This window comes from Bufo gargarizans, chromosome 1, assembly GCF_014858855.1.
Source record: "Bufo gargarizans isolate SCDJY-AF-19 chromosome 1, ASM1485885v1, whole genome shotgun sequence".
Lineage (NCBI taxonomy): Eukaryota > Metazoa > Chordata > Amphibia > Anura > Bufonidae > Bufo > Bufo gargarizans.
The window spans coordinates 518,069,635-518,093,793 of record NC_058080.1 but is presented as its reverse complement, the minus strand read 5'-3'; the positions used below and the strand labels follow the sequence as shown (position 1 = coordinate 518,093,793).

Sequence of the window (24,159 nt, the reverse complement as noted above, 5' to 3'; positions counted from 1 at the left end):
CTCAAAGTTAAAGTGTCACATATGTTAATACTAGTGCCTGTCGATTAAGTCATTGGGGACCTATGAACCTATGGCACATTAGTGAGTAGGTGACACACTGAAACTGTCTAGACCAGAAGACAGAAGAGAAGAGCAGTGGATGTGACACTGGTGGAAGGACCATTTTGTTTAGTGGCTGGAGTCATGTTAGTGAAGGTCAGATGTATACTGACCACAAAGGTAGATACGGTATATTACAAAGTGAAAGGACTATATAAATTACAAAGTGTAAAGGCTATACAAATTAAATTGGTTTTCTTTTCATAATAAACCAATACATCTATTTCCAACAGAAAGTCATAGTCACATGCATAAAGTACACAAACAATGGAGTCAGCAGGAGTTTGGAACTCAAAGCTTTTATTAAATTGCTTCAGCAGGTTTAGTCACACAGTGGCATGTGGGTTAACCATGCCATGGGAAAAACAGCAGCAGATCACGTAAAAGCCTTTTGGTATCTCTTTCCTGTCAGTGGCACTTGGAGGAAGTGGGCTTTATTTTAACTGGTAGGGTGGAAGGCTCCCCTCTGGTGCCACTGCATGTCACGAATGCGCCTCACAGACTGGATCTGGGGGTGTTGGGCGCCAAAGTCTGTGCTGTCCTTATAATCCCCCTTCTCAAACAGGTACTGGTATCCTCTGTAACCTGGATACTGATAGCCAACCCACCTGTAAAGAAATGTTTAGTATATTAGAGCGTTCTGTACCATTAATATGAGATCTGGGCATTTTTATGGTAAGTTAGTTATGCTTAGGTAACATCCCTCAGTTTAAAAAGTTCTTGCTCACCTTAGTCCTTCCACGTGGGGACTGTTTGGCATGGGGTTACAAAAGGATGTACCCACTAGCATACCTCTACTAGTTTATCATACTGTTTCATAGTGAGATGTTCTCTTTAAAATCTTGTAATGCTGGATAAGATAAGAGTGTGGAGACAATATAAAGCCTACCTGACTGACATTCAGGCAACATTATTGGACCAGTACTGTAGCCTAATATGTCTTGTGCAAAGCCGGCCTTAGGTGTGACCCATGCAGTTGCACTGTGTGCATTTTGATTGCGCACATGGCTTTGAATGAGGTCATGTTTTTCTTCTGACCATGCTTCTGCACAGTTCATACCCCATCCTCTCCCACTCCTGGTTCACGTGCTTCTAAGACATGAAAGTAGCGGAGGAACAAGTGCACACAATACAGTTTCCTGTCTACCATGGTAGGAGGCTGCAGTAGGAGGGATGGGGAATGTACTACATCCACCATCCCTCCCTTCCTCTAAAATCTTTGACACTATTTCTAGTTGGTGATGGTGGAGGACTGGCACTAAAAAATATTTCTGAACACAGGCCATGTAACCAAAAGCTAAACTTTGTCTGGTGCATTTGTTTTTCTTTTTTTATTGCCTTCCAGTCGGAGTACACAGCCATGAAGTCACAAGGGTATGGCCACACGGTCACGTTTCTGCATGAAAGTCAAAATCAGAAGTGAATCATAAATGGAGAGAAAGTATAAAAGACAGATACGATTCCTCCTCTTTTTGAATTCAATTCTGGTTTTGGATTCCAAAACTGCATGCAGAAACCTGACCGTCTGACGTATCCTGAGACAGTTGGATATGGTGCATCCCATCTTTTCTCCATCCTCTTGCCACTTCCATGAAAGCTATTAACCACATGGCAGGGTCTCTTCTCCCCACTGTCAGGATGAGCAATTCAGATGGACCCTTAAATCTATTTGAATTCACAAAATGATTTGTCTCGTATATCACAAAATATAAATTACAGTTCTGCACATACTGCAAATTTTCCACTGACACAGTATAAGAGCACTTTAACAGTTCAGTTAAAAATACGTTCTACGTATTATTTGATCCCAAGCATTATTTTAGATGAACACATTGCATACACGTCTGTTCTGTTTGATCTCCTGCTATACCCTATGCTAAAGACTTATCTGTGATGTTCAGATGTTCCCTAGAGGCCAAATGCATGGCATATGTTGCACGACTGGATTTAAACAGCTGTGAGGAGACTGTACATTTCCCTTCTGCTCTAATTTTTGTTCGTAAAAAGACAACCCAGTTTTATTTTCTACAGAGCGGTTAAGGCAGGGCTGGCCAAGATTAACTTACGTTCCACTTTGTACTCTCACAGAAGACACTTTTTCCTGGTAGCCATGAGCATGAAAGCTGGGGACATCATCGTCAATTATCTCAATCTTCTTCCCAGTGAAGTTTGGGTTTTCATATAGGACAATCTTGTGCTCCTGGCTGTCCTGGTAATTTACAGACGTAAGACTATATTAAGACTGAAAGATATTTTCAGGAACAAGTATCAAGATAAATAAAAGATGAAAAATGGGTAATCCCAGTAACCATGTATATTCTCTATAATCTTTTTAGCAAGGGAAAAGTGACCAAAAAACCAATCTATGGGGGAGATGTGTTACCTCCCTGTGCCACTTTGTGATTTAAAAAGTCACAAATACCGTGTTTGCATCTTTTTACCAAACTTTATCACAGCTGGCATTTCTGCACTGCCCTCGCCACTTGCCGTAAAAGGGGGCATGACAAGGGCAGGTCCACTGGTTCAGCCAAATTATCTTTATTTGTGCCAGTTTTCGGGTGCAAATGAAGTCATAACTCTATGGCAGCTCGCGCTACTGTAGATTTCATTCTAGCACAAGCCTGCCGGATGATCATCATCAAAGACTGGCGTAAAATGCCAAACTTTGATAAATCTCCCCCTAGGTGCTTTGCATAAATCCAGCCTGAATGTATCAATAATTGTTACAGCATGTACCTTGCCGTAGAATATTGAAGATTGCCGAGTGTAAAAAAACTGAACGATCAACGACAAATATTTTAACTACCAATTATTAAAATTGATCATTTATACATGAAAATCATTGGTATCATTTGTGAAGCTGAAAAACGTAAAAGATAAAGCCCCCACATACATGGCAAAAAAATCGGTCAAACCAGCCAATTTCAATGGGATCAGCTTACAATCTTCTGTGTATGGGGGCCTCCCGACTTCACCTAGATAGATGGTGTTGGGGGAAAGGATTCAGCGTGTTGAATTTCACAGCCCAATCCTTCTGTTTTCAAAAGATATAAGCCAACAGCAGTGGCTTACTCTCTTCTCCCCATTGAAAACACATGCATGCTCAGCCAAGCCAAGCGAGCATGCATACGGGATGGTCAGGACAATTAGCAGTCAGCCAAGCCAAGCGAGCATGTATACGGGATGGTCAGGACAATTAGCAGTCAGCCAAGCCAAGCCAAGCGAGCACGCATACGGGATGGTCAGGACAATTAGCAGTCAGCCAAGCCAAGCGAGCATGCATATGGGATGGTCAGGACAATTAGCAGTCAGCCGAGCCAAGCGAGCATGTATACGGGATGGTCAGGACAATTAGCAGTCAGCCGAGCCAAGCGAGCATGTATACGGGATGTTCAGGACAATTAGCAGTCAGCCGAGCCAAGCGAGCATGTATACGGGATGGTCAGGACAATTAGCAGTCAGCCAAGCCAAGCGAGCATGCATATGGGATGGTCAGGACCAGGCATCCTCAAACTGCGGCCCTCCAGCTGTTGCAAAACTACAACTCCCAGCATGCCCGAACAGCCTACAGGTATCAGCCTACAGCAGGGCATGGTGGGAGTTGTAGTTTTACAACAGCTGAAGGGCCGCAGTTTGAGGATGCCTGGTCAGGACAATTAGCAGTCAGCCAAGCCAAGCGAGCATGTATACAGGATGGTCAGGACAATTAGCAGTCAGCCAAGCGAGCATGTATACGGGATGGTCAGGACAATTAGCAGTCAGCTGAGCCAAGCGAGCATGTATACGGGATGGTCAGGACAATTAGCAGTCCGTCAATTGCTTCTCATTTCAAGATCCCTGCTGATTGAAAACAAATGAAGGCATTCTTGTTTACATCCAAGCATAAACTTGTCATGAACCTCCGCCATACACAATTTATAAGGCTTCCTGCACATGGCCGTATTTTCAGTCTGCGTCCGATCTGCATTTTTTGCAGCTTGCACGTGGATCAGAGCCAATATCTAGCCTTTTACATAAAGGCTTTCATACACTGCAAGCACAGATCTTGAAAATAGTAAGGAATGGGACCATGATTGAACAAAAAAAATGTAAGAAAAGAAAATCTGATAGCATATAGTACATGACAGTCTATTTCTAATGAACGAAGAACCAGCCCTGTACCTCACATGGATCCAGAGATCTCCCCATTCATTGCTCCAATTGCTCTGCTAGTGGGCATACACTATCTCGGGGGGGGGGGGGGGGTCCTTTCTACTACAGTTGGTGGCAATTGGTTGGAATTGAGCATGTGCTTCCATATCAGTGCACAGGACAGATATATTACAAAAGTAGACAACAGCAGGTGGCGCTATACAGATAGATGATAGATCAGTGAATAACTCAGTGGCTATACTAAAGGATTCAGATCCAGGTGCTGGTTTGAAAAATGTAGACAATTTTTCACCCCCTTTGATACAAATTTGACAAACATTTTATAATGCAACCAGTAAGCTTTAGTTCTAGTCACAGAACAGCGCCGGAAATGCCAATTTAGACTGTTGCACTTATAAAAGTCACCGATGTGGTCACTGATGGATTGGAGTGGTCCTGCGCCAGTATGGCATGTCACAGCTCTCGACAATGTAATCAGAGCCTTGCAATGTGGACCAGAGGGGCTGAAGCAGCACTGGATTAGAAGGTCAGTATGAGGTTTGTTTTACTAAATTGTGTAGGTATCAGGTCATCTTTATAAAGACCAGAAAACTTTACTTGGCAGCTCTGAATTTGAAGGAGCCAAATCTCAGTCAGGACCTACGCTTTGTGTGGCTGAAAATTATTTTGGGGCCCTTGTTTGAAAGAATAAAATTCATTATTTTTTTAATGTAAAAACAGTAAAGAACCGCACATCATATCCCTCAAGATGCTCATGGTTCCATCAAATGTAGCAAAAAATCCCAGCGGACGCTCTTTGTCTCCAAAACATCTCTTTCTTTATTTCATCAATGCAGATACATTTTGAGTTCCATCAACACCCTGGTCATTTCAGCTCGGATCGTAATAAACAGCAATCGGAGGGACTAAATAAATGTACTCTGGTTCTACTGAATGACAAAACAAAGCTACGCTCAGGACAAGCCATAGAAACATTGTCCCCACCGTTACAAGACATAATAAACTGCTGTATAAATGGAAAAGCATTCTGTCTAGAAGCCCTTTGGTATAGCAACCAGACAATGCACAAACACAATGATAAGTGGATCGCTAAACTGAAAATGCAGAGGCCCATAAAAAGTATTCATACAATAAAACAAAATTGAGTGCCAGTCAACATTACGAAAAACATTTTTTTTTAAATTACAAAATCTAGAACATAATTGCTTCAATAGATCAGCCTTGTACCAAACCTTGTGCAAACAATTTTTAAAGTCCTTCAAATCTGTATTATGTATATTTTATATTTTAAGCAGCATCAGAAGATTTATTATGAAGCCGGTTAGACTGATCTGTGGCCATGCCGTGTACACTGACCCATATAACGGTACATTGGCTGGCTGTACTAGAAGTCCTCAGTAGTATTCTCCCATAGCAGCAAGGCCTCTAAGGCTTCATGCACATGACCGTATGTATTTTGTGGTCCACAAATTGCAGATGTTCAAAATACGGATACCGTCTATGCTAAATTCGCACCCATTGACTTTTCTGGAACTGACATATGGAAAGGATCATCCACGTGCTTTCTGCATCCATATGCAAAAATATACACTATGTCCACAAAATGAAGAGCACTGACCTATTGAAGGCAAAGGCTCTGCAAAGAAAATGCCAACGGCACACAGACAACATCTGTATTTTGCGGATCCGCGATTTCTGGACTGCAAAATAGATACGGTTGTGTGCATAAGGCCTAGTACTGCATACAATGGAATGTATTATACAGTTATTTTTCCATAGGAATCCATACAACCAAATCCATATTACTGTAAGTCTCTGCTGTTTATCAAAAGTAATAATTCTATGCAAATCGGCTTACTTATTGGGGTATGGGGGGTATGCAAGTTTGGGCATTATAAATACATCTCACAATTTTTTTATGTATACAGCCTTTTTACTGCGAGCGTTGCTGCCTTCTTCAACAGCTGATCGGCGGGGATCCTGGGTGATCAGATACTGATGACCTATCCTGATAGGGGCTTTGCCAGTAATTGGCATTTGCCCCTCATGGTGTCATTAAGACCTATATTAGGTTGTCTTGGTGGATTTGTCTCTCTACCCCTATGTCCCCTTCTTTCCCTCCTTTTCCCGCCTTTTATTTCTCCTCAGGTGAATCAAAGGTCAGCCGGCAGCTAAAGGTGATTGGCAAGAAATAGTTGCTGACCAGTTGCTGGGCAAAGGGCTATTTCTAGCTGAAGTAATGGATTGGTCAAGTGCAAGTTTCGGCGGGAAGAGAAGGTGTATTTATGGAAGACACTCACCATTGGGAGCACTGTCAGCGGCTGGAAAATCAAGAGGGAAGATCGTGTCCCGCCCGCCCGCCCTCCCAATATTTTAGTCACGGTCTTTGAAAAGGGGGAAGTTTAGGGGGGGGGGGGGGGTTAGTCGCTCAGCCTTACTGGGTGGACTCTTGATGAGTAGTGCACTAATGGACTTGAGTTAATATTGGTGGAAAGTTCAATGGATTAATAATTTATGGAATGTTATTATTTATGGTTACCCACCTCCCCCCCCCCCCCCAGTTAATAAATACTGTGGCCATTTTTATCCACAATGGTAGTCTTGAGTAGTTATTTTAATATAAGGTTGAATTGGTGAATATGGCACTATGAGGACAAGTCATCAGTTCTAAAGTCTTGGAAAACCCCTTTAAAAAAAGACTGTGTCTCCACCCAGCATCATATAAATAAGTAATAGTACAGGTAACAGTATTTTTAAGCTCTATTGCTTTCTTACCACTTTGATTGGTCTCAGGGAAGAGATGCTGTCACTTTTTCGGCTGTTTGTCCAGGAGTCCCAGCGGGGATATTCACCCTTCTCAAAGACAAATTGTTCTCCTTTGCAGTTTTGTTGTTCATATCCTACCCAGCTACAAAACAAAAAGACTCATCTCAGAGTTTTATTCTGAAGAGCAAATATCAAAATTATAGACTAAAGCTGGTCATGTACATGGATGTCAGCTAAGCCCACCGATGTCAGCTGGGCCAGCCAACCATCTAATTCAGGCATCCTCAAACTGCGGCCCTCCAGCTGTTGCAAAACTACAACTCCCAGCATGCCCGAACAGCCTACAGGTATCAGCCTACAGCAGGGCATTGTGGGAGTTGTAGTTTTACAACAGCTGGAGGGCCGCAGTTTGAGGATGCCTGATCTAATGTGTATGGTTGTGTCTCCACATTCCCCAGCAGATGTGGAGGGAAGAAGGTCAGGCTGTGGGATTACAGTATGCCCAATTCTTTTGTTACCAGGAAGGCTTTCTCTCCTTTCCCTATTCACAAAACCCCCTGTTCCACAAAGTTGAGAAACTACATCTCCCAGCATGTATACTTGCTCAGCTCTTCTCAGAACTCTCATAGAAATAAATGGAGCATGCTGGGAATTGTAGTTTCCAACAGCTGGAGTGCCACAGGATGCCCACCCCTGCATTATGGGGATGTTATCATGTTGGCAGACAGCTATCTAATGTGTATGGCTGGTCTTTCTCTATTGTGAAGCAAGCTATTGCATTGAAGATATTAAAGGGGTTTTCGGTCAGTTTAAGGGCTTGTTCACACGACCGGTGCCCCTCTGTGTCCGTGCTGTGGACCGCAAATTGCGGGCACCAGCCGTGAGGCTGCCGCATGCGGATCGCGACCCCATCCACTTGAATGGGGTCCGCGATCCGTCCATTCCGCAAAAAGATAGAGCAAGTTCTATCTTTTTGCGGTGCGGAGGCATGGAAGTGCTTCCGTAGGGTTCTGTTCCGTGCTTCCGTTCCGCACCGCATCTCCGGTGAATGGGTCCGCATCCGTGATGCGGAATGCACATGGCCGGTGCCCCGTGTATTGCGGACCTGCCGTATGAGGGCCGCAATACAGCAACAGAGGGGCAATGGTCGTGTGAATGAGACCTAATACTGATTTCCTATCCTCACAATAGGTTGTCAATATCTAATCAGTGGTAATATCTGATCCAGCGAGTGCTGCAGCCACTTCCTAGGCCAGTGACGTCACATTCATCAGTTATATGGCATAGGCCAGGCATGTCCAAACGGCGGCCCTCCAGCTGTTGCAAAACTACAACTCCCAGCATGCCCTAATAGCTGTAAGTTATCCAGGCATGCTGGGAGTTGTAGTTTTGCAACAGCTGGAGGGCCACAGTTTGGACATGCCTGGCATAGGCACAGCTCAGTCCCAAGCATGGTCACTATACAATGAATGAGGCTGTGCTTGGTATGGGGTGAAGAAGCTGTGATGCCCCCCAGAGTGCTGCAGCCTGTTTAAACAGCTGGTCGGTTGGAGTGCCGGATGCCGGAGCCCCAATGATCAGATATTGATGACATATCCTGAGGGTAGATCATCAATATCTTACTCCCAGAAAACTCCTTTAAGTTCTGGATTTTAGGTGACCTCACATGTCTCAGGAACTTGCCAAACTGAGAGTCGGGTAGCATCACCAAGAAAGGAACCTTGGTATCATAACTGAATTGATCAATGGTTATCTTCAGACCACATGTATTTGTACGTGCACATTTTTTTGTGTAATATACAGTGTGTTATCACAAAGGGCAGCTATAGATATAATGTTTTTTTATTATTTAGTATTTTTCATGTGGTGTTATCACTCGCTTGACTTTCTATTTATGAATGAAATTGAAATTACATTTAGTAGCAGATTTGTTGTTGTTATCCACTGAAAATAAATGTGACCGTGCTATAAATATTCCAAAGTCCAAAGCTACGATTAGTATCACGTACTAAACCAATGGCTGATGTCATAAATGCTTGCTGATTATATACTGCTTACATCTAATCTACAGTAAGCTGATAACATAAAGGGATTTCTCTGTGGATAAAAATAATGTACACACAAGTGACCTAAATTCAGTGGGATGCACCCATATGGTAGCCTTGTACCTGGAGGCCCTGGGGGTCTAATTCATTTCATTACTAGATGTATTATGTCTCATATTTATGGATATTTAACCAATGCTGTCCCATTAACCATTCATTTACATATATATGGTTATTCAATTTTTTGCACTCCCTTTTCACCATAATCCGAAACAGTATTTTCTAAAGTGCGTGTCCTGAAATAATCCAAATGAAAACATTGTATACAAACTGTGGGACAGTCTAATCTGACAATTTAAGACAGTGATTGATAGCATAGTCTGTATAAATGTGTATACATAAATTACAAGTTAGGGCTCATTCACACGAACGTCTGATGCCCGTTGCTGTATTGCGGACCACATTTGCGGATCTGCAATATACGGAAACCGTTCCGTGGCCATTCCACATCACGGATGCGGACCCATTCATTTCAATTCTCAGCAAATTCAGAGATGCGGAACGGTGCGGAATGGAAGAACAGAACACTACAGAAGCACTACGGGGTGCTTTCTGGGGTTCCGCTCCATGCTTCCACACCGAAAAAAGATAGAACTTGCTCTATCTTTTTGCGGAACGGAAGGATCGCGGACCCATTCAAGTTAATGGGTCTGCGATCCCCATGTGCCTGCCCCACGGACGGTGCCCGTGCATTGTGGACCGCAATTTGCGGTCCACAGAACGGGCACGGCTTCACACGGTTGTGTGAAAGAGCCCTTATAATGAATATTTTTCTACAAAACTACATATCAATCTGCTCTATAACATGCTGTCTGCAGATTGCACAGCATTTTGTGGTGACAGGTTCTCCTTAACTCTTTCATGACCAAGGGTCATTGATGCCCCCGTGACCACGTCTAATTTTGCAAATTGGACATGTGTCACTTAATGTGGTAATAACTTTGGAATGCTTTTACTTATCCAAGCCATTCTGAGATTGTTTTCTCGTGACACATTGTACTTCATGATAGTCATAAAGTTGAGTCAATATATTTCACCTTTAATTATGAAAAAATCCTGAATGTACCAAAGATGTTGAAAAATTTGCAATTTTCAAAATTTCTATTTCTCTGCTTTTAAAACAGAGTGATACCTCATAAAATATTTATTACTTAACATTCCTCATATGTCTACTTTATGTTGGTATCATTTTGTAAATGTAATTTTATTTTATTTAGGACGTTAGAAGGCTTAGAATTTTAGAAGCAATTCTTAAAAGTTTTAAGAAAATTTCCAAAACCCACTTTTTAAAGGGCTTCTGTCACCCCACTAAAGTGATTTTTTTTTTTTGGGCTAGTGAAATTAGTTATATTGCGATATATCACAATATAATTGTGTTACTTACTTTGATCCAGCAGTTTCTGCAAAAAACGAAGTTTTATAATATGTAAATTCGGTCTCTAACAGCAAGTAGGGCGGCTACTTGCTGCTAGCTGCTGCAGAAATCCGCCCCCTCGTCGTGTTGATTGACAGGGCCAGCCGGGATCTCCTCCTCCGGCCAGCCCTGTCGGCATTTCAAAAATCGCGCGCCTCTGTTGATTCGGCGCAGGCGCTCTGAGATGAGGAGGCTCGTCTCCTCAGCACTCCCTCAGTGCGCCTGCGCTGATGACGTCTTCTATTTCGGTGATGTCATCGGAGCAGGCGCACTGAGGGAGTGCTGAGGAGACGAGCCTCCTCATCTCAGAGCGCCTGCGCCGAATCAACAGAGGCGCGCGATTTTTGAAATGCCGACAGGGCTGGCCGGAGGAGGAGATCCCGGCTGGCCCTGTCAATCAACACGACGAGGGGGCGGATTTCTGCAGCAGCTAGCAGCAAGTAGCCGCCCTACTTGCTGTTAGAGACCGAATTTACATATTATAAAACTTCGTTTTTTGCAGAAACTGCTGGATCAAAGTAAGTAACACAATTATATTGTCATATATCGCAATATAACTAATTTCACTAGCCCAAAAAAAAAAAAACACTTTAGTGGGGTGACAGAAGCCCTTTAAGGACCAGTTCAGGTCTGAAGTCACTTTGTGGGGCTTACATGGTGGAAATCCCCCATAAATGACCCCATTGTAGAAACTACACCCCTCAAGTTACTCAAAACTGATTTTACAAACTTTGTTAACCCTTTAGATGTTCCACAAGAATTAAAGGAAAATTGAGATTAAATGTCAAAATTTTAATTTTTTTGCAGATTTTCCATTTTAATCAATTTTTCTCTTTAACACATCAAAGGTTAACAGCCAAACAAAACTCAATATTTATTACCCTGATTCTGCGGTTTACAGGAACATCCCACATGTGGTCATAATCTGATATAAGAGCACACGGCAGGGCGCAGAAGAAAAGGATCGCCATATGGCTTTTGGAAGCTAGATTTTGCTGGACTGGTTTCTAGATGCCATGTCCCATTTGAAGCCCCAGTGATGCACCCTTACAGTAGAAAATCCCAAAAAGTGACCCCATTTTGGAAACTAGGGCATAAGGTGCCAGTTTTATTGGTACTATTTTGAGGTACATATGAGTTTTATTGCTCTATATTATGTTTTTTGTGAGGCAAGGTAACCAAAAAATTGCTGTTTTGGCACCATTTTTATTTTTTACAACATTTATCTGAAAGGGTAGATCATGTGCCATTTTTATAGAGCAGGTTGTTACGGACGCAACGATATAAAATATGACTACTTTCTTTGTTTCAGTTTTACATAATAAAGCATTTTTCTAAAAAAAAATATGTTTTTGTGTCTCCATTTTCTGAACGTCTTTTTTGTATTTGTCTGAAGATTGTCTTGTGCTGGGGCTCATTTTTTGCAGGAAGAGTTGATGTTTTTATTGGTACCATTTTTGGGTACAGATGATTTTTTGATCATTCATTATTAGACTTTATGGAGCAAGGTGACCAAAAAATTGGTTGTTTTGGAACAGTTTATATTTATTTATTTTTACGGTGTTCATCTGAGGGGTAGGTCATTTGACATTTTTTATAGAGCAGATCATTAAGGATGTGGCAATACATAATATGTATACTTTTTCTTATTTATTTAAGTTTTACACAATAATAGCATTTTTGAAACAAAAAAAATAATATTTTATTGTCTCCATAGTCTGAGAGCCATAGCTTTTTTTTATTTTTTGACTGATCGTCTTAGGTAGGGTCTCATTTTTTGCGGGATGAGGTGACGGTTTGATTAGTACTATTTGGGGGGCATACGCCTTTTTGATCGCTTGGTGTTGCAATTTTTGTGTTGTAAGGTGACAAAAAATATATATTTTTGGGCACTGTTTTTATTTAAAAATTTTACGGTGTTCAGCTGAGGGGTTAGGTCATTTTTATAGAGCTGTGACGCCCGGACGAAGGCACGCCGAAACACGCGTCGGGGTAGCGCCATCCTGGTCCTCACAGTCCGGTTGTTTGGTGAGTCGACATCATTATAATGTTATATTTGGGATTATGTCCTTTATCATCTTGGGGCCTGTGTGTACATATGCGTAATTGGTCATTGTGATGGTAACTACTGCTCATGATCCTGCTACTGCTGATTCATCTTGATATTGTGTTACTCACCATTTTTTCTACATTGTATTTAACAACTAGTATGGTCTGTGTAGAGCCGGGATGGTGCTTTTTCTGTCACTTTATTCTTTAAAACGGTGTGATGTCTGTTATATATTGAATATGTAATAAAATACTTTTTTATGGGTACTTATGAGCTTTTCTGTTCTTTGGTTTGGTGGTTTAATGATAACTAGCACCCAGTTTCCCAGAAACAGATATAATTTAGGCTACATTCACACAAACGTATTTTGTTTCTGTGTCCATTCAGTTTTTTTGCAGATCGGATGTGGACCCATTAATTTCAACGGGTCCGCAAAAAATGCGGACAGCACACTATGTGCTATCCGCAACTGTATGTCTGTTCCGTAGAACCGCAAAAAAAATGCGCACAAGGATAGGCATTGTTACAATGGATCCGCAAAAAAAATGGGTGCCATACGGAAAGGCATCCTTTTTTTTTGTGGATCCGCAATTGGCGTACCGCAAAACACATACGGTCGTGTGAATGTAGTCTTAGGCAAATTGCAGACGGGTGCAGACCCTTTAATTCTCTATGGGGACGGAATGAATGCGGAGAGCACACTATGAGCTCTCCGCATCCGCATTTCCGGAGCGCGCCCCTGATCTTCCGGTCCACGGCTCTGGAAAAAAATAGAACATGTCCTATTCTTGTCCACAATTGTGGACAAGAATAGGCAGTTCTACGGGGGTGCCGGCCGGGTGTATTGCGGATCCGCAATGCACTACGGATGTTTGAATGGACCCCTAGGCTCCATTCACACGTCCGCAATTCTGTTCTGCATTATGCAGAACGGAATTGTGGACCCATTCATTTCTATGGGGCCACACGATGTGCTGCCCGGATCCGAAAAAAGATCCGCACTTCAGGGACAGCAATTCCGTTCCCGAAAAAAAATAGAACATGTTGTATTCTTGTCCACATTACTTGTAGGCATTTTCTATTGCCGGTGTGTGTATTCAGACATCAGTGTTTTAGCACAGATGCATGCTCTATTTTGTCCGTGTTCACGGATCCATCACGTCCATTATAGTCTATGGGTCCGTGAAAACCACGGATGCCACGGATTATTAAGAAGAGATGCTTTGAAAATTATTTTACAGCTGTTCAGTGTCAGTGAAACACGGATGGCACACGGACAGTAATAAACGGACACACGGACCCAACACGGATGCATCACTGACCACCTTTTCACATATTTGAGAACAGACATGGACGTGTGAATGAGGATTTACACTGCCAGATCATTGCTGATTGAACGCTTGTTAGCGATGACCTGCATAATTATCTGCTAGTGTTATATAACTATTAGAAATGGCTGAATAGAAAAATTCACAATTTCACAGAAGAGAGTGTTAAGCCTCATTCACACATCAGTGATTGTGAGGCAAAACAAGGATTGTAGCCTCCACAGAGATAAGGTATAAGGCTTATTGCCCACGAAAGTGTGCACTCCGTGGCCGTATTGCAGACAGCATTTGCGGATCTGCAATACACGGGCACAGTTCCGTGTGCATTCCGCATCACGGATGCGGACCCATTTACTTCGATAGGTCCGCAATTCCGGAGATGCGGAATGGTGCAGAACGGAAGCACGGATCGGAACCCTCCTGAAGCACTACGGAGTGCTTCCGTAGGGTTTCGTCCCATACTTCCGTTCCGCAAAAAGATAGAACTTGTCCTATCTTTTTGCGGAGCGGCCGGATCGCGGACCCATTAAAGTGAATGGGTACGCAATCCACTGCGGCTGCCCCGCGGTGGGTGTTCGTGGGTGTGCAAGAGGCCTAAGGGAAAGAATTGCACCTGTTCTGTGTTTAGAGCTGCACCTGGTTTTGGCTCAAAATTACTGATGGAAATCACTGACCGAACACTGACGTGAAATATGGTGGTTTGGTTGTTAGAGATGAGCGAATTTCATATTTTGAAATTCGTTCATGCTTCATTTACTGGTAAAAGGTGAATTGTGTTATGGATTCCGTTACCATGAACCATAGCGCATTTCTATGACGGAATGCATAACGGAATGCTTTTAGAGGCATTCCGTTATTGATTCTGTCATAATATAAGTCTATGGGCTGCAAAACAGATCCGTCCCGATTCCGTTACGCAGGAGAGGACTCCCCGTTTTGCAGCCCATAGACTTCTATTATGACGGAATCAATAACGGAATGCCTCTAAAGGCATTCCGTTATACATTCCGTCATAGAATTGCATTATGGTCTGTGGTAACGGAATCCATAACACAATTCACCCTTTATCAGTAAACGAAGCGTGAACAAATTTCAAAATATGAAATTCGCTCATCTCTAATGGTTGTATTGTATTGTAGTGCTTTCTTCCAAAAACTGTCCACAGGCTATATCTGGTTTTGCAACTGCAATCTGCATTCACTTGAATGAGACTGAGCTGCAATACCAGACTCAGCCACTAGACAAGGGTAATGCTGTTTCTGGAAGTTGTGGTTTTCTAATCTAATACCCTTAAAGCGAACCTGTCATCAACTTTATGCTGCCCATACTAACGGCAGAATAAAGTAGAGACAGGTGAGTTGATTTCGGCGGTCTGTCATTTATTAGTTAAAAATAAGTGGATGCCGAGAACCAACATCACAATCATTGCAGAATAGGCCTGGAAAAGAGTCCCGGCCACCTGAGAAGAGTCCTGGTTATTAATACATTCCTGCTCTCCTGACCACCTGCTGATGACTGACGGTCTTCTACCTAGTTTTCTCTCTTTCTCTCTAGGAGAGAACTGCCAATCATCAGCAGATGGGTGAGAGAGCAGGAGATTAGGAATAACCAAGACTCTTAAGTAGATTTGACTCTTTTCAAGGCCTGGGCTTCAATGATTATGACGTTGGTTCTCAGAAACCACTGACTTTTAGCTCATGAATGACACACCGCTGAAATCAGCATTTCTGTCACTATTTTATGATGCCCTGAGGTCAGCATAAGGCCTCATGCACATGAACGTTGTGTGCATCCGCGGCCGTTGTTCCGTTTTCCGTTTTTTTCCGCTGACCCATTGACCCGTGGAAAAATCAGAAAATGCACCGTTTGGCATCCGCGTCCGTGATCCGTGTTTCCAGTCCGCGAAAAAAATATGACCTGTCCTATTTTTTTCACGGACAACAGTTCACGGACCCATTCAAGTCAATGGGTCCGTGAAAAATCACGGATGCACACAAGATTGTCATCCGTGTCTGTGATCCGTGTCCGTGATCCGTTTCCGTTTTTTCCTATCATTTTAAAGGCAAACTTGACTTAGATTTTTTTTTCATTTTTCATGTCCGTGGATCCTCCAAAAATCAAGGAAGACCCACGGAAGAAAAAACGGACACGGATCACGGAACAACGGAAACCGTTTTTGCAGACCGCAGAAAAAAAAGGTCCGTGTGCATGAGGCCTAAAGTTGATGACGGGTTCCCTTTAAAACCGATCTGTCAGTATAATATAGTCCCACTCATAATAGCAACAATAATGTGATAAGTCCATCTCCAAAAGTCCCTTATATCCTTTTTATATATAATGTTCTAATATTTAGGGGCTGTCCCTGTCACAGTAAACCCCCAGACCTGGATTTATAATACACAATCCTTTACAATTCACTCTCTCTGATCTACGCTATTTGTTCAAGAATTACTTGAGGAACACTGTGGATAATACAAAATGTGTGGCAGAAGATGCATATTCACAGTACAACTGGCAGTTTACTGAATTATATTCAGATACATACGGTCCAGAGTGCACGAGGATTGAGGCGACTTTTTCCATGCCAGCCTCTTTCAGATTTGTACAGGGTCCACTGAGTTCATGGCAGCGGCCTTGGAAGTTTTCTTGCTCAAAGATAATAATCTGTAAATGAGACGTCAGGATGTAAGACACTGAGAATGAAGATATATATGAAGTTTCACAACTGAAGCGCCCTATAAGCATTTACTGATAACCTTCCCGAAATAACACAGCGCAGAAAAAAAATCCTGTAATATGCACAAGCCCTGCAATAGCTTAAAATAAAAATTGCGTTATATTCACCTCTTTCTCCAGTGCCATTCACTGCAGCGCTGGTCCAGTCTTCTGGCCACAGCTTGTTTACTTACTGCAGCAGGGATGTGCCAGTATACGACTGAAGCCATCAGGGAGCTGCTCTGAAAGCCCGAACTGTTGCTAAATTTGTATCTCTGAACCCCTGACAGCTCATAGACACTCATTAAATGCAGATTATTATAAGTGCTTATGAGCTGTCAGGAAAGTACAGATTAGGGCTCATGCACACGACCGTATGTATTTTGCGGTCTGCAAAAAAACGGATCCACAAAAAATACGGATGACATCTGCGTGCATTCTGCATTTCAATTTTTTTTGCGGAAGGACATGTTCAATTTTTTTTGCGGAAGGTAAATAAAGACATACGGAAACAGAATGCACATGGAGTAACTTTTTTTGCGGACCCATTGAAATAAATGGTTTTGCATATGGTCCGCAAAAAACCCAGAATGGACATGGAGAGAAAATACGCTCGTGTGCATGAGCCCTAAGGGCTACACATCGAGCTATCAGAGCAGCTCCCTGACGGATTCAGTGTGAGGCAGAGAGCAATAATTCATAAATGTAGTAAAAGTGACAGTCGTAGAGGAAAAACTGTTTTTTTTGTTTTTTTTTTATAAAGACCAAATGAAACAATTATTTCACATCCAAAATGAGTAAAATGCAATGATAAAAAATGTCCCCATAGGTGTCCATAGTCTTCAACACAGTCCATCATCTGAAAAATGTTGCAAAATTCTGGGATCATGTAAGATTCTGAACTGTGAGCAGAGATAGCCAGTGGAATATTACAGAACTTCAGTAAGGGCACAATTCATTTACATTTTTTTTTTCTACTTTTGCATAAAGAATAAAAGTCTTTTTCACAAGACAGGTATCATTGTAACCAGCAGGAATAACCCTACCAGGCAGTATGCTTGGTTTAATAGCGTTAATCCTACTTACAAGTACTCTTTAAATGTAATGCACAAAATTGTACATTTCAGTCTTAAAGATTCTGTATATATTCAGATTTATTTGATTATACCAACTGGAATAAGACATTGACTATATCAAAGGATGAGGCATGCAAGCTTAAAGGGCATCTGTCAGCAGATCTGTACCTATGACACTGGCTGACCTGTTACATGTGCACTTGGCAGCTGAGGGCATCTGTGTCGGTCCCATGTTCATATGTACCTGAATTGCTGAGAAAAATTAAGTTTTAATATATGTAAATGAGCCTCTAGGAGCAACAAGGGCGTTGCCGTTACACCTAGAGGCTCCACTTTCTCATGCAACTGCCGCACCCTCTGCACTTTGATTGACAGGGCCAGGCAGGGAAACCATCATCACACCTGTTTTCATTGTTCTACTCCTATAATGCAGCAGTAATAGTGCTGATGTGAACAGGCCCTTAAGATGAAAGGAAGGTTTAACGATTCTGCATGTTTTTGATATGTTTAAAGAGCAAGTGAACCAAAAACAAATGTATAGATGAATACAGTCAAGAGCCAAATGTTCATCACCCTATTACCTGTCCCTACCAGTACTAAATATGTATGTCCAGCTTGCAGGAGGACTAGTGGAGGTTCTCTTTAAAAAATAAGTGAAGGGACACTGCAATGGCTAAAAACTACATTCTATACAGTTTCGATGTAGTGATAGTGTCACAAGATTCATGGTTAACTCATGGTTATCTTGTCATTTCCTGGCTTTTTATCAGCAAACAACATCGTTATTGGAATATGTATGAAACAAAACCACTGCAAGCAGGGAGCATGCTGAAAAACCACAAAGAACCATAATACATGCAGCAAAATCACACAATTCTGCCATAGAGAGCTCAATGCTGTGAACACATTTCTAGAATTGATAATTATAGTGTATCATGATATAAATGGAGGTTGGTATTTATAGGAGTGATTCACTAGCATGATGAAAAATTACCTTAAACTACATAGCACTACAAATCAGTCGGAGAAACTGCTGATTTTGGCATAATTGGCCAAATATCTAATGTGTGTAGGGCCTCATGACTGTGTGCAGATGACAGATGTTGGGCAGAAAGATTGGGCATTTTTAATTTCAGCATGCCCTATCCTTTGTTCCAGCAGAAAAGGGGTCTAGCATGTGCTCAGAGTCCTCCTCCACTAAAAAACATGCCAAACCATGCATGCATATTTGTGATTAAAGAGGACCTGACATCTCTCCTGACATGTCTACTTTAGTAAATACTTGCCTTTCCTATAAAAGATCAATCCTGGAGAAACTTTTTAAGGTTTTACAGTTTCGATGTTCACTGTTGCTACACGCAACTTATGTAGAGGATCATTTCTACTGAAATGTCAAATGGTATTTTTAACCTCTTATATTACTATTGGCCTTATAGGACCGCATATTTAGTGTTGATTGTTCACAGACAGTGTGAACTAGTGAACTCAACTAGAAGTTGTCTTAAAATAAAATAAAATAAAATAAAAAAAACTGGTGAAGCTGCAATGCCAGACACGGCCCAAATACAAGAGAGGCACTGTAGCATATTCCTTTTTCCCAATCCCATACCTCCACTTTATGTTTATAGAATTAGCAGATTATTCATACACAAAGGGCATCTGTCAGCTTAGATGCACTGAGCTTTGAGGTCCCAGGAACCATGCTGTGGCCTCTTTCTACACTCACTGACAAAAAACATATCACACCCAGATAGAAATGTTGGATTGCTGCAAAATTCAGCATGCAGCGATGTCTCAGGCAGCTGTGTAAATGATTACAGTTGTGGTTAGACTACACACTGAGACTTGTCACAAGAGGATTTAAAGAGGACCTTTCATCGGTCCAAACATTGTAAGATAACTATCAGGCTGTGTAGAGCGGTGCCCTGGGAACTCACTGCACTTACTATTATTCCGGTGCGCCGCTCCGTTCTCCCGTTATGTCCCCCGGTATTTTCGCTGACTTGGTAACACTGGGGGGAGCCTGCCCTTTGTCTCCTGGGCGTTCCTTTTCCCAGGTTGTAGCGCTGTCCAATCACAGCGCAGAGCTCACAGCTTGGGAGGTTTCTTTCTCCCAGGCTGTGAGCTCTGTGCTACGATTGGACAGCACTACAGCCTGCGAGAAGGAGACAAAGGGCAGACTCCTCCCAGTGTTACCAAGTCAGCGACAATACCGGGGGACATAACGGGAGAACGGAGCAGCACCACAGAATAATAGTAAGTGCAGTGAGATCCCAGGGCGCAGCTCTACACTGCCTGATAGTTATCTTACAATGTTTGGACCGATGAAAGGTCCTCTTTAAAAGTGCCTCCCCTGCTGTCCAACAGTAGAAAGGATCGTTTGATTCACCAAGCATTAGCAGCTCCCACAGTTTCATGTTCACCATCCAGACACAGGTGAGACCTTCATTACACAGACCATTCCAAGTGACTTAGCAGAAGAAAATTTGGTGTCATGGCACCCGCTACAAGTCCTGCCATTGACAACCAGCCACCATCGCCTTTGTTTGCAGTAGTGTCGTAACAAGTAACCTGCACTGCCATAGACTGGAACCGTATTGTCTTTAGTGACGAATCCAGGTTCTTTGTGGGAGCCAAAGAAAGTTGAGTACGAATATGAGGGCTTGTGGTGAGTGCTTCAATCCTGCCTTTGCTGTAGAGCGACACACTGCCCCAACTGCTGTTGTGATGATCTGGTGAGCCATCGCATACAACAGTCGTTCAACCCTAGAGGTAATACGAGGGACTCTAACAGCTCAGATGTGTGGAGGACATCCTGTCATCGCATGTGATGTCTCTCATGGCTGGGCTTCCAACTGGCATTTTTCAGCAGGACAATGCTTGCCCACACCACTTACCAGATTGCAACACTTTCTTGGCCTGCCTGGTCACCAGATTTTTCACCAATTGAGCGTTTATAGGGCCAGTGAGAACACCAGCTTCTGCAACCTACGAGTGTGCAGGATCTACAGACCCAGATGCAATATCTGTGGGCAAATGTACCACAGAATATCGTACATAACCTGTATATCTCCATATCTAACTATATCTCATCTTGTATCCAGGCTAGATACAAAAGCCCAACAAGATACAAAAGCCTCCTTTCAATTGTAGGTTTTCTTTCCAAATAAACTTATTCTTTCACTCTAATATTGTAAACACTTACATATATCATCATTACACTCACATATATAAAGTTTCATTCAATTCCAACAATTCCTTCTTGGTGCGTTAATTTGTTTTTTTGTGAATAAGTATATGTAGACATCCTATGTATGAATGGTGATGGAGACAAGTATAAAGTGAATGGCCACCATTGAACACCATTTGGCTATTTAAATCTGAATAAATGTAACATTTTGTGGTGATTATATTCTTTGTATATTTGTATCACAGTTCTCTAGTCTTTATCTCTCCTGTAGAGACACAGTTATATGATAGACTAGCAGCAATCACCACTAGAGGCAGCTTAGGATCTTACCGCATGCTGTTTAAAGATTAAATGCGCTAATATCTGTGAAATAATGGAAAGTCAAATTCACCTTATCAATTCCCCCTTACAAAACTTTCTGTTCCCCCGACAGTCTTTGCTTCCCGACAGGCAGGAAATGGTGGCGCAGCTGACCAGTGACCCAGCTCAGACAGGCAGTCATTTTTTGCGTGTCGAGAGGAACCAGTAAACATAGACTGGGAGTGGAATATAAAGCACTGGAAAACGAGTGGCAGGGGATTGGTAAGGTGAGTATGACTTATTTTTTTATTTTATATGGTTCTTTAAAAAAATAATAATAATTCACCGTACAACCCTTTTAAACTCTAAAGATGGATATTTATGTAAAGGGCAGGTAAAAAAACATTGTTTTGTTAAAGGAGAGAATATGTAACATTCATATGAAAAATATGGTCATGTATAGTGGGTGTTGTAAGAGATGAAAATATCTCATGCAATGACTGCTGCTATGTACAGGAGCCCAGAAATATGTTTTTGCAGAACTAAGGTTCCTGGACGCACCTTTGAGTTAGGTTGTTGTTGTTTAGTGGCTGGAGGTTGATGGTCAGATGCCATTGTTTCGCTGGTGTTTTGTTCCTGAAAGACACACAATCAGGGGAGGAATAATGATATTTAGTATCAATCAATGCTGTCTGGCCAATTCTTATTTGGAAGCATTTTGGATACAACTGTGGAAAACTGCAATAAACAGACTTCACAGCTTAGTCAGTGAGCGGTGGATTACTCATGCTGTAAAAGAACAAGTAGCCTGACCTTCTCTTAGCTATGGATTTAAAGAGGACCTGTAACCTCTCCTGGCTTGTCTGTTTTAGTAACTACTTGCATTCCCAATGTAATAACAATTCTGGAGCATCTATACTTATGACTCCATGATGCACTGTTCCTTTATTATTCCTGCTAGAAGTTATGAATTAATTACTAGCAGATTACACTGAAAGTCCAGATGGGTGTTACACGGTTGGGGGGGGGGGGGGCAGCCTGGCATCATCTAATCAGTGCTGCCAGTGCCAGACTGTGCAGGGACATACCCTCAACTGGTAATAGCCATTTGGACCTTCATTGCTAACTTCTAGTAATTCATTCATGAATTCTAGCAAGAATAATAAAGGAATGGTGCATCATAGAGCCATAAGTAGAGATGTTCCAGAATTGGTATTACATGAGGAATGTAAGTAGTTATCATAACATGCAAGTCAAGAGAGATTACAGATCCTCTTTAACTTCAAAATCATATACAATAGGTTGATGCTCTGCAAAATATATGTCCTTATTGAAAAAAGAGCCAAATTAACAATTTATCTTTCTGATAAAGTAAGTCAGATGTCTGCTCTGAACTGATAGCATAGGCTCAATACTGGGCCTAATAATCATAAAAATAATTCATAGAGCAGTCCAGCTAAAGTCTCCAAAACTAGATAAATACGACCCAAATGTATTAATTGTTCATCATCAATGATATAAAACAATACATATGCAAATGCAACTTAGTAAATATATAACGCAAAGGTTGAAACTCTGCTTCGTAAATATATATTTATTATTATATTATATAATTATTTGTAAATATATAATGTATCACTGGGTTGTTCCACACAATATTAGTAGAGTGGATATATTGTCCCATGATCCCTTAAATCTGTTTAAAACATAAAGAATAAAAAAGTGACCACATTGCAGGGATCTACAGATTGCTCGGTCTGTCAAGGTACAGTTAAAATATTTTCTCTCAGGTTTTATTTCTGGTTAATTGAGCAATTTTTTAAACTTATATAAATGCTACATTCACATACACAGAATTCATCCGGCTATAGCCGTTCTTGACCATGATAAAGCTTTTTAATAGACTATTGTAACTGCGATCTGCCAGGTAACATTAGTGTGCAATGTCTGGAATAAAGCTGTATCATTAAAACCACTTAAAGCATATTAGCCCTCCCATAAAAATGAACGTTATATGGAGCCACAGTAAGCAAACCTTTCACTAGTGATTCTTTACAAAGGCTATGGAAGGCATGACAGTGAGGTCTTTAATTTGTGCCCGCAATTAGAGCAGACCAATATCACCATATATTAGACATAGCCATACCTCACGTTAGGATGAAGGGACTGCTAGAATTCATTTTATTGGCAATATCAATATCACAATCACCAGTATGAAATGACTATCCTAGTCCTAAGGACAGTCCCAACACAGCCCTCTATGAGAGGATAATCTACTGCGACTAAATGTTGTCTCTATTGATTGTATTGGCATAAGATACGTCATTCATTCACCACTACTTCGATTTGATTGAATACAGGTTTCCTCAGGGGCCATATCTCCAGAACTGGTCTACGTGGGAATCCTTGTCACTTGAAGCCAAATGAGAAAAACCCAAGAATAAAGCAGATCTTACCCGTATGCCAGTACCCGCTTGTTCCAGTAAAGGGCCTACAGCTCTGGGTCACATTTATACTAAACGGGGACAGGAATATAGTGCCAGGACTATTTACAACATAGTTCCAGCGTGATACAAAGCCATAATACTGGATTACTGCTCTGTTGAAAACCCAGCTCTGCTGATACACCACCTGCATTGTTTTAAGAAGCAGAGTTGTAGAATTATTTCATTAGCTTTCACATTCAGCTGGCCCACTATTGTTTGGACTGTTGGTTGGGAGATTTGAACTTTGCATGCATCAGCCCTCTGAATGCCAAGACCTGGAACATCTCATTTGAGCATTTATAGCAGCCAGCCATTCCTGCTTTCAGGGGTTTGAGTGCCAAAGATTCAACCCTGTTTAACAGTCTACACCTACCCCAGGCCAGGGGTCTAAAGTGAGGACTGTCATTCGTGGCCTTCTAAGATCAGATGCCGGGCTTGTTTCTAATAATATAAAGTAGACTGAGTAAAAAAAAATATT

At 41.8% G+C, this 24,159-nt stretch overlaps 1 protein-coding gene across 2 annotated transcripts; it reads right to left on the bottom strand.

The window, feature by feature from the left end:
* Nucleotides 1-538: 538 nt before the first annotated feature.
* CRYBB2 (crystallin beta B2) lies at nucleotides 539-23,673 on the bottom strand. 2 transcript variants are annotated; one of them, XM_044288840.1, is made up of 6 exons: nucleotides 23,652-23,673; nucleotides 21,757-21,831; nucleotides 16,460-16,578; nucleotides 7,027-7,159; nucleotides 2,166-2,308; nucleotides 539-707 (listed from the first exon to the last, which is right to left on the bottom strand). In XM_044288840.1, the coding sequence occupies exons 2-6, from the start codon at nucleotides 21,808-21,810 to the stop codon at nucleotides 539-541; spliced, it is 618 nt and encodes a 205-aa protein (XP_044144775.1). In that variant the 5' UTR covers nucleotides 21,811-21,831; nucleotides 23,652-23,673. The 2 variants fall into 2 exon arrangements, with proteins under 2 accessions (XP_044144775.1, XP_044144784.1); XM_044288849.1 differs by lacking the exon at nucleotides 23,652-23,673 and adding an exon at nucleotides 5,276-5,278 and having other exon boundaries at nucleotides 7,030-7,159; nucleotides 21,757-21,810.
* Nucleotides 23,674-24,159: the final 486 nt, after the last annotated feature.

Bases quoted from the DNA above. Each gene is read 5' to 3' on its own strand.
- CRYBB2 (XM_044288840.1), bottom strand. From the start codon at position 21,810: ATGGCATCTGACCATCAACCTCCAGCCACTAAACAACAACAACCTAAC. The intron at 16,579-21,756 runs GTGCGTCCAGGA...TCTCATTTACAG, and splicing joins AACAACAACCTAACTCAAAG to ATTATTATCTTTGAGCAAGA. The intron at 7,160-16,459 runs GTATGTATCTGA...TTTGTTTTGTAG, and splicing joins ATCCTCGTGCACTCTGGACC to CTGGGTAGGATATGAACAAC.